At 46.8% G+C, this 11,465-nt stretch overlaps 1 protein-coding gene across 1 annotated transcript in view; it reads left to right on the top strand.

The window, feature by feature from the left end:
• Positions 1-11,465, top strand: part of DNAH6 (dynein axonemal heavy chain 6) — a 3,261,518-nt gene that overhangs the window by 1,085,483 nt on the left and 2,164,570 nt on the right. Inside the window, 1 exon segment of the mRNA XM_029602297.1 lies at positions 8,181-8,394. Within this exon segment, the coding sequence (XP_029458157.1) occupies positions 8,181-8,394 (214 nt within the window).

Below are 11,465 nucleotides of genomic sequence, written 5' to 3'. Positions count from 1 at the left end.
GCAATTTGAGTTCTCAGGGGGCCCTAATTTCCCAAACAGTCCGATGGTTTCTTCACGGGTTTGAGACGGATGGGCCCTAATGGCTCCACCCCCCTTTGTAGCCCGAACTTGTCATGTATGGGAAGATGGCCCAGGATAAAACATGAGGATGGTTAAACAGGTTCTATAGGCTCAGAGGAATACATGTACAGTGACAGAAGCTGCGTGGCTGTTTTGCGTTCAGCAATGTCCTTCATCACCCGACGAAGGCGGTTTGAGCAAGAAAGGAATAATTCAGGGTCCTAAAAAACAAAACAGAATTAAACTGGCTGGGATAACAAACAAGCTCTTAAATCCACCGATCATGGAAAACCAACCACGGAATCCATTGGTCCAGTCCCAAGCACTATTCCATTGCTGGACAGGGACGTGTGCCATCTTGACCATGCGATCAGTGATGTCTTGGATAACCTTGTTTTGGTCATCTACCTGTAAACAACAATTGGAGAGGTTAAATGTTCCACAAACCCTCCTTCCTGGGCCAGAGGGTAATCTAAAACCAATCTATTCTGGTACACTGCAGTCATAATTTTGGTATTTTGTTTTGCCCAGAGTTTAAGAGCGAAAGCAGTCGTTGGTGATGAGCTCCAGGACTGCCTGAAGCCTGATGATTCGATGCAATTAATACTGCTTGGAAGGGTTCCCGAGTTGCCCCTTTTTGCTGCTTCATTGCTCTCTGATTTCCTTGACAATAGGGTTTGATTTCCTGGTGTGTGCTTTGCAATGCATTACAGCCACCTTGCGAGGAAGCCAAACTGCGTCTAGTAATTCACGTACTTCTGATGCATTGTTCAATTGTTTTCCCTCTATAATGCTCCATGCACTTGAATTGTAAGGAAGGCATATTTAGAGTCTGTATAGATATTTACAGTTTGTCCTTCTGCCAACTGCAGAGCTCGAGTAAGGGCAATTAGTTCAGCTTTTTGTGCAGACGTTCCTGGGGGAAGAGGTTAAGCCTCAATGATTTCATCTTCGGATACAACAGCATATCCAGCAGAACGTATCTCATGAATGATTTGGCTGCTCCCATCAGTGAATAAAGTCCAAGCTCCTTGCCAGGGTTGATCCCTCAGGTCTGGTCTACTGGAATGTATTGTCATGACTTCTTCACAGTCATGGGCAACTGGTTCAGGTGCCGGCATAAGAGTGGCCGGGTTCAAGTTTTTGCTGTCTTGTATTTGAATTTCAGGAGTTTCACATAACAGAGCTTGATACTTTACAAGACGTGAATTAGTCATCCATTTTGGCCCATGAGTTTCTAGTAGTCCTTGGATAGTATGAGGAGTTGTTACGTTCAAGGTTTGTCCAAAAGTTAATTTGACTGCTTCTGGAATTAGTAAGCATGCAGCCGCAATGCTTCGAAGACAACCTGGCCATCCTTTTGCAACATTGTCCATTCCTTTTGACAGATATGCAACAGGTCGTTCCTATGATTCTAGAGTTTGAGTCAATACCCCAATGGCCATTCCTTTCTTTTCATCGACGAATAGATGGAATGGTTTCATTACATCTGGCAATCCTAAAGCAGGTGGTTCAATTAAGGCTTCTTTTAGTTGACGTAAGCTTGCCAGTTCGTTTCCTTCCCATTGGAAGGGTTGAGATTCTGCCTCTTTACCCCGCAACTTGTCGTACAGGGGTTGGGCCATAACAGCATAGTTAGCAATCCACAGCCTACAGTATCCTGCAGCTCCAAGGAACGCCCGGAACTCTTTCTTGCAAGTGGGTACAGGTTGATCTCTTATAGAACTGGTGCGAGAAATCCCCAGACATCGGGTTCCTCCACGTATTTGGAAGCCTAAATACTCTACTTCCAATTCACAGATTTGCGCTTTCTTTTTACTTGCACGATACCCTTTTGAGTACAACGTCTTTAGCAGCTGAAGAGTGGATACCGCACATTCGAGGTACGTCTCTCGAAACAACAGAAGGTCATCCACGTATTGTATGACTGGCCCATACTTTACTTGATACATCTTTAAATCTTTTGCCAGTTGCTCACCGAACAGCGTAGGTGAGTGCCTAAACCCTTGAGGCAACCGTGTCCATGTGTACTGCTGCTTTACTCCAGTATCTGCATCTTCCCATGTGAAAGCAAAAATCTTTTGACATTCCTCCGCCACCGGGACGGAGAAGAAGGCATCTTTGAGATCAATGACACTGTACCACTTTGATGCAGGAGAGACTTGAGCCAAGATTGAATACGGATTTGGGACGAGGGCTACTAGATCTGCTACTTGACTATTCACTTTTCTTAAGTCTTGTACTGGTCGATAGTCATTAGATCCAGGCTTCTTTACTGGCAACAAAGGGGTGTTCCAAGCAGATCGGATTCGCCGAAGAATGCCCAAATCATACAGTCTTTGCAGGTGTATCTGGATTCCTTGTCTGGCCATATATGGAATGGGGTATTGAGGTTGATTAATCACCTGTGCATTCTGTTTCATCTCTATCCATATGGGGGTAGCGTCGATAGCTATTCCTCCCGGGTTCTGTTCGAACCATACTTGGGGTACACTATCCATCAGTTGTCTTCGTTTTTGTTGAGGGGGGTGTTGTTTTCATATCGATGTTCGATGGTTCGTTCGACTATGGGAAGATGTAGTCTCCATTCTTCTTGGAGGGGACAGATGAGTATCACTGGATGGTCCCCGAAGGAGGCTTTAACTTCCCCTGTTGGTTGAAATCTCAATGTGGTCTGAGGCTTACACAGCAGGTTCCATCCGATAAGGGATACCATGGTCCCGCCTACTTGTATAGTTCATTCTTTCTGCAGAGGGGCAGTGAGTACCTGACCTGAGGCACCCACTATAGAAACAGTCTCTTTCGTCGGGGGGGCCGATTGGTGCAGTCATGACAGATCGTTGGCCTCTGAGTCCAACAGGCCCCTGATTTTTGTTGTGTTACCTCGTGGATCTCCACCAGAGGGTCAGTGGGGATTCTTCCCTCCCGGTCTCTTCAGGCTGTATGCTCCTTGTCGCCTCCCCCGCCATCTGCCAGTGGGGGTTGTCCGATCTCCTTCCTCCTCGGCCCCTTTGTGTCGGTGCAGGTCCATTTTTGTCGTTAGTATTCACTGCAGGGCTCCCGTATTTCTTTTGCCATTCTTCACAGTCTCTCTTCCAATGGCCTTCATTTTTGCAGTACGCACACTGATTCTTTCCCAAAGGGGGGTCTTGTTCCCCCTCCTCTTCGCGGTCTGCCATTGTCTTGGCTCCTTCCCGTCCACGTGTCCTCGAGAGCGGCGGCTAACAGTCACTTTCTCTTTCATGTCTCTACTTGCTTCTCTCTTCTCTCTTCCACTTCTCTATTTCCACATACTTGGTCTGCTATAGCTTTTAACTGGCTGAGGCTCATGCCCTCAAAGCCTTCGGCCTTCTGCAGCTTCTTTTGGATGTCGGGTCTCTATTATTAAGTTCCTGGTTGCAGGGATGGGCCCTTTTCTTCTCTTCCTGATCCCTGTTCCAATACACCTCAAAATATGATGAAAAGATCACAGTCCATCTGGAAATTGAATAGGTGACCTGCGCCTGGAGGCAAATCAGTTCTGACGAGGCTGAGAAGCTGCAAAACATTGCTTCCTTCATACTTGTAAGTTTGGCATTGGGTTGATTCAATAAAGTAAACCTGGATCTGCAGGCAAGGATCCAAGGGGGGCGCTTTAGGTGTGCAGGAGTGATGATCAAACCCTTGGAAGCCTTGTATCAATTACATTGCAAACACTAAGAACATATGGTAATAGCCAGAGCCCAGCCCCCACCAGTGGTAAAAGAACATAATTGCAATATATATATATACAAGCCGTAAAGCCCGTTAAAACGGGCTACATCCCTCTGTCTCTCACCTCCCCCTCATTCTCTCTCCCCTACCTCCCTCATTCTCTCTCCCCTACCTCCCTCCCACCCACTCACCCACTCCTCCCCAGCCTCCCTCTCCTCTCACTCAGTCCCTCCCTCCCCCTCTCTCCCTCTCACTCACACTCAGTCCCACTCACTCTCCCTCAGTCCCACTCCCTCCCTCCCTCTCCCTCGGTCCCACTCACTCCCTCCCTCTCCCTCAGTCCCGCTCACTCCCCCTCACTCAGTCCCTCCCCCTCACTCCCTCCCCCTCACTCAATCCCTCCCTCTCACTCAGTCACTCCCTCCCACTCTCTCTCTTCGTCCCTCCCACTTAGTCCGTCCCTCCCTCCCTCTCTCTCTCTCCTCCCTCCCTCGCTACTGGCCGCTGCCGCTACCGCCGCCGCCCGCTACCGCCGCCGCCCGCCGCTACCGCCTCCGCTACCGCCGCCGCCGCCCGCCCCCGCTGCCGCTACCGCCGCCGCCCGCTACCGCTACCGCCACCGCCGCCGCTGCCGCCCGCTACCGCCGCCGCTGCCGCCCGCTACCGCTGCCCGCTGCCGCTGCTACCACCGCTGCCGCCATGTTTTTTGGGTTTTTTTGACGCTGCCTAAGACTGACGTGCTCGCCCGCACATGCGCAGTAGAGCTGCTCTCTACTGCGCATTTGCGGGCACGTCGGTCAAGCTTCATTTATCTAGTTAGATGTGTGTGGGGGCCACTACTTTATCATTTGGGCCGACTCATATTTGCTCTTGTTCCTAATCTTGCATAGTGGCCCTTTCTCTTGCCCACAACTTCCAATAATCCTTATCTTGCGCCTGCCACTGAATCAAAATTTTTAATATTAAGTCTTTGTTTTCTCCGTTTTTTTTTTTTGTTTTTTTTTTACAAACGGCATCCTGTAATTCCCACAGTCAGCGCTGCACGTGCTTGGCTGTCTTATCTTGCCAGTTCCTTAAAACAGGGAGTAGCTCTGCATATTTAACTACTGCTAGCCAAAGAAGCAACAAGAAAAACTTTAACAAAGAACCCATTCTTAATCATTTCTCTAAATTTCCCAGAGACAGCTTCAAAATAAACTGCGTCAGCAAAAGGGAGTTCATACTTTATCATGCGTTCCAATGTAACTTTTAAATAACAGATAATATATAGGAGACAAGTAAGAACAATAATTAACATGGTATTAGAGAATAGAAAGATAAGCATAGGGAGGACACTGGGATAGAAGATATGAGAAAACTGAAAGCTTCTGATTAATAACGTCAGCATTGAAACGCACAGCCATATTGAATGCACTACGCACTGGCTCAACGTCTTTTTTTTTTTTTTTCCTCTGGCTCGATTCCCTCCTCTCTCCTGTAATTATCTCTGCCGTTAACCCTTAACTGCCATCAAGTTCTAAACTTCAACACCAGTAAATGCATTCTCCAGCAATCAAATCAGTATTTTAACTTAACACTGTAAATTAATTTGTTGTATAGTAGTCTTGTGCAGCATCTGTAAACCAAAATCTCTTCTTATTAGGGTTTAAAACAATTAAAACAATTAAAAAAATCCCTGGTACATGTGCTTGCAATTCACAGATAGCAGTTACATACATTACAATCCTTAATTAATAATGGGGACTTCCAGTTCCCCATTTTGTGCGCCTGAGCCACCATTACGAGGGCAGCTCCCTCCACTAACTTCTTTGCCCACGACGGAGGATTCTCAATGACTGCAATCCAAGCAGTTATGTACGGTATATCCTCAGGGCAACCCGGATTCCCTTCTTCACTAACTATTTTCTGGACCCTCGTGGCCGTTTGGAAATCGAAAGTTCCTACCGGAGGCCAATTTACACACAAACTGGGCCACCTATGGGTGCATCGTTGAATCATTCCGGGTTTAGTACATTTATGTCTATCGAACACTTCCCTATAGTGTTCCGTCATGGCTTTTAATGGAGTCGAACCGCCCCCTCCCATTAGGATAGAATTCACAGACAGAGGAGGGAAGGGAAGACGGATAGGTAAGGGGTCCGTATCCGTCAGACACAAAAGGGTCACAATCGCCCCGACTAGGACGCGGTCAGCCCGGCCTAGAACTGCGAGGCCATTCACTCTCTTTCACACAACAAGAAACCTATTCCCACTATCGTACGCGTTACTTCTTTTTCCTCTTTTTATGCGCGTGGCTTTCGGAATGCAATTCCTACCAAACCACTGCTTGGGGTGTGATCAAAGCCCCCTCGGTCCCCTCATGGATGGACCGGTTATTTGCTACTCTTTTAGCTATTCTTCACTTTTCCCATCATTCCCATAATACTCGCCTGCAGGGTTCTTCCGAACGTCATGAAAGCCTTCTTCCCGGATCACCAGCCCAAAGGTCTCAGAGGATCTCCGTGGAATGACCCCCTCAGATACCTGATCACTGAACTCAGCGGTGGCCACTCACCAGGCAAGTCTGGGGGATCACTCCGCCACAAAATCCCCTGGACCAACTGGGGGGCTAAAATAGCGTCCCCGGTACCTCCTGGCTGAGGCTCGCCAAATGTAACCGTCTCTTTTTAGTCAGTAAGGAGGTCCAGACAACTGATCCGTAAAGATAGACTTTTATTGCCAGCAAGATGCAGCTAAGACAAAGGCTCAGTACAACTGCATGCCCCTCCCCTCCAGGAGCAGACTCTTATGCACTTTACAGTTCTTATCTTTTACACATGCGTTCTAAGCATTGCTGAGCAAGCATATTCCAGCTGAAGGGGCTACTGACCCCCTCCCTAGACACCCTGGAACTTTCGTGAAACTTCTCCCATGTTCTGCAGGAGAGGCTGCTGGGACTTGCAGTTCTGGAAAGGAATTCGCGAGTCTGCAGTAATACAGCCCATCACATAATACATCCATTGTTCTAATCTAGGTTACAGCAGTGAAAGCTTATCAGAGAATAAGAACAGCGAAGCCAAAAAAAATGAAAATGTGCAATGTGCTGACAGAGAGTTTCTCAATGTCCTAATTACAGCTGTATTGCAGACTGTAAGTAAACCCGTCATGAAGCAGGGAATTCTGGTACATGAAGTCCTTTGTCAGGTTGAAGCGTTCAGACCCCTTCATTCTGGCCGAGATAACCTGCAAGGCTATTTGCAAACTTCAAACTGGGAGTCCCCAGTTGTGTGGATGGACTTATGCTGCATGTCCACAGAAAAAACAAAGTTGCTTACCTATGACAGGTATTATTCATGGGCAGCAGGCCAAGCCAGCTACACGTTACCTCCCGCCTCCCTAATTGCTGAAGCTCAGCTAGGAATGGATTGAAGAGATTTGTGAGGCAGCAGCTGCATGAGAATTCATTCCCATGTGCAGAAAGGTTTTAAGCTTTTCTGAGCTACAGAGAATGTAATATATCCCTGTCGATGCTGTCAGATAATGTCACCCACTTGGGTAGCTGGTTTATTAAGCTGTCCATAGAGGACATCTGTTACAGGTAAGCAAATTCGCTTAGAGGTAGATTTTAATATGCACGTGCCGATTTTATAACATGCTATAAAATCTGTGGGCTGTGCGCACATGCACGCTGAATTTTATAATCCGCCCACGCATGTGCGGGCGGCACACGCAAGGGGGAGAGGAATTATGCAATTTTTGTGCAGCAACGCATCCTGGCTTTTCCCAGTTCCCTCTCAGTCCATTCCAATTAAGGAGCGGATGGGAGGGAACTTCCCTTACTCCTTGCATAACCTCCCTTCCCTTTCCCCTAATCTCCCTACCCTGTAAACCCAACCATTTTTGTTTTTTTCTTCTTTTTTCGCAACATACTTCAGCTCCCGAGCTGAAGTAAGTTGCGCACTGGCAGCTAGCCGGTGCACAAGGCTCCAAAACAGCGAACAATGGTGCTGTTCTGGCCCACCCGCTGCCCCGCTTCTCCCTGCCCAGAACATGCCCCCCAGCCCTGCCCCTTCCAAGAAGCCCAGCACTTGAGCATGTACCGGCCTTTACTCACATGGCCGGGCCTCTTGGAAAATTCACCCGGTGCGCGTAAGGCTCGGCCACGCAGGTAAAGGACAGAATTTATGCGCGCCAGGCATTTAAAATCTGCCCATAAATAATTTGCATGCCTACAAACTTTCTGTTGTAGACATACAGCACTTGCCTGCTGTCTGTAGTCAAGTGCTTTTTAGGAAATTTTAGAATTGCCAAAATCCAATGCAGTCTAACTGTTGCATTCTTTCTGTAGGAATGGATTTTTGTTTACTGAATGTTTTCCATATTTTATAATTTTAAGTTGAAAGAGTATACATGAAATCATGTTTTTTTTTATATTTCTGTCAAATCAGATTTTATTTCTTATCAAATGATGAACTCCTGGAAATATTGGCTCAGACCCGAAATCCTCAAGCTGTTCAACCTCATTTAAGAAAATGTTTTGATTCCATCGCTAAACTAGAGTTTGCTGTTATGTCTCCTACTGATGGGTCTGATAGTGATGGAGAACATGAAAAAGTGTTTACTAATGATATCTTAGCAATGTTGTCACCAGAGGGAGAAAGGGTAAGACTGCAGTTTTATATTATTTTATATTTCATCATGATTCCACTTTCTATAAGAAACAATGAAATACCATTTTTGATAATTATGCTTAATTCAATAAAAATCGGGACAGTAACTTTCAAACTGGCGTGCAGGTGCACATTGGTACGTGTAAGTCAGCCCATGCAGAGGGACACAGTGATTTTATAATATGCCTGCATATATGCCTGCATGTCCTTAAATAGTCTGGTTGCGCGCACATGTGCACCAAATTTTAAGTGGGCGTGCTCATATGCGTGCAAATCCCACTTCTGCCATGAAAGTCAAGGGATTATTAAAGTGGCAGGCGCTGCCATTCCCAGTTTTACCAGATTGCTTATCAATTCTTCCAGTTACTAGCTAGGTCCTGACACCCTCCATAGTTTGATAGTCTGCATTCCACCCACTTGACCCAGGCTCCTTAAACCCCTCAGATCTCTTTATTTTTTAAGTTTTTTCAACTTACACCTTGTCTCTAGCAGAAGTAAAGTTATGCGGCAGGGGACTTTGGCGCATGCCAGAACGCATAAGTATTTATGCGCAGATCTCTAGGCCAGCCTCAAAACGTCCATTCCCCTCCCAGATTTCACCCTGACCACACCCATTTTTGGAAAAAAGTAAGATGTGCATGCCAAGGGAGGTACACACACATCTCGGATGCGCCAGCTTGACATGTGCACACATCTCCCTAATTTGGCGCGTGCTGAGTTTTTAAAATTCACCTTTATATGTGCACTGTTTCTTATGTTTATACTAACTGGGACATCCGATTTGGGGTATTTATAGGAACATATCATTCATAGTAATAGAGGTTCATATTCAAAAGATTTATTGGGTAAAACTGACTTTTGCTGTCATAAATCAGGCTTTTTAAAAATATCTCTGCTTTGTCCAGGTAACTGTGTGCGCAAAACTTTAGTGTGGATAAATTACTTGAACAAAAAGGGATTGCAGCTGTAGCCTGGATAGAACCATATTGAGTGTTATCTGGCAAAATTTCTGAGAACAAGTCAGTCCACACAAATATGAATCCTAACGTTATTTGGATAACTTTATCTGTGTAGCTTTACCAGATAATTCAGTGAGGTATCCACTTACTGTTTTTTTTAATATGTACCTCATATTAAATAACAGGAAAGACAAACTAGCCCATCCTGTCTGCTCTTTCACTTTAGCTAGGTAAGAATATTAATCCCATATTCAATGCAATGCTGGCTTCATCCACTCTCCCCTCCTCCACATCTTTTATCTGAAAAAATTCTTGTCATTTTTCTTCATCATCTTAGCTACAGTACACTTTTTTCTGTCTCATCACACCCCATGGTCTAAGCAGGTATATTCATCTAAGACAAAATTTAAAGCGAGGCTGCAGAGAGGCAGCTGGAGTCATCAGAATTTCAAAATTTTAACATTGCAATCATGCATACTAACTTTAATTTCTACTAATACTTAAAGAAACTGATTATTGGTAAGGACTACTATCAGGAATAATTTCTTTTTCTCCTAACCTTTCCAAATGGGTCCTGAGTTAGCAGTCATAAACTTCTATATGGATGTGAATTCTTCTAGCTCCTGGGTCACATTTCTATAGTTCTCAGCTAGGAGGCTTTTATAAGATTTGGCATCTCTTTTTAGGTAGACAAACCCTCAATTATCTGATAATGATTATGTTCAAATATGGTCCTTTCTTTGATCATTTTTAGTCTTTGTAAACTTAATTGGAATATGTCCAAATATGGTCTTTCCTGTGCACAAGTTTGGGAGTTTCAAGTAGGGTCAAGTATTTATGTTACTTCACTGAGAATTTTAACAGGCTCTAAATCTGTGTAAGCTTACTGTTATGCTTGTCGGTCGCAGACAGCTGCGACCGCGAGTACTTACTTCTTGCACCGATCTCCTGCCCTCCCCGGGTCTGTTTGCAGCGCAGGCCATTCTACACCGCCGCATTCCCCGGAACTCCTCATGGCGGCATGGATACTGCTAGTTCTCAGAACGATGTCGGGCCTTCCTAGGCGCGTGCACATCACTGGCCCCGCCTTTGAAGCCTCTTCGGCGGGAACCTCGGGGTCATCCCTGTTTGATGATGTCATCGGACTTCTATACTTAAGCTCCACCTTCGCCCCCAGCTAGCTGACTTGGCAACAAGTTCCGTACATATCTATGACTCCTGCCTTCGTGTTCCTGAGACTATGCTTCTGCCTTGCTTCTGGACCCTGTCTGGCACCCACTTCTCGGGGGTCAGTGTGCACTCCACGGGGACTTGCTCTCCTGGCCTACCCTGCAGCCTCGGGCTGGCTCTGCTCCTCCTGGAGTAGAGTAGTAGCAAGGTCTGCTACTACTCTAGTCTTCCCTGGAACACTGCGGCAACCTGTGAGTTCATCGACAAGGCTTCCCCGCTTCTCGGGGTTGTGCCTATGTCCTACGCAAGACTTCTGCGCCTCCCCGTTCCTCGGGCCACGCCTACTATCCAGAGCTTCCCCGCTCTTTGTGGCTGTGCTCTTGTGCCTGCAGTGACTGTCAGCTGCTCTGCTCCTCGGGGTGGTATCAACATAAGACTGCCGGCATTCCTCCGCTCTCCGGGTTCTTGCGTATGTCAGCAACAGAGATCTGGCTCAGGCTTCTCTGCTCAGCGGGTTGGCCTGCGTCACTAAATGTACGCCCACTATGCTGCACAGCTCAGCCCCTCGGGGTCGCCTTCCCAGAGAACCTTCTGCATGGCTAGTCCTGCGCCTTCCGCTCCACGGTCTGTCTGGCACCTCACCCTTCAGGGTCTCAGTCCAGGTACTGCCTCCTGTCTTCCATCCTACGGGGGTTACCTCCTGGTCCCTGGGGGATCTCTCCATTACTTTGCCCAGAGCTCCCTGTTGTGCCTATACCTCACCTCCCGACAGTGCGGACCTGTGGGACTCCTCCTCAGAGGCAGTAACAACTCACATCTCGGGCCAAGGGACCACCCACTGATGAATCATAACACTTACATAGGAGCTCATAAGCAGGCTGATTATTGGACGCACGTTTTCGACGCGCTAGCGTTATCCCTTATTCGGTAAGGG

The sequence above is a fragment of the Rhinatrema bivittatum genome, chromosome 1 (genome assembly GCF_901001135.1).
Source record: "Rhinatrema bivittatum chromosome 1, aRhiBiv1.1, whole genome shotgun sequence".
In the NCBI taxonomy this organism is placed as follows: Eukaryota; Metazoa; Chordata; class Amphibia; order Gymnophiona; family Rhinatrematidae; genus Rhinatrema; species Rhinatrema bivittatum.
This window is presented reverse-complemented; position numbering and strand designations above follow the sequence as displayed.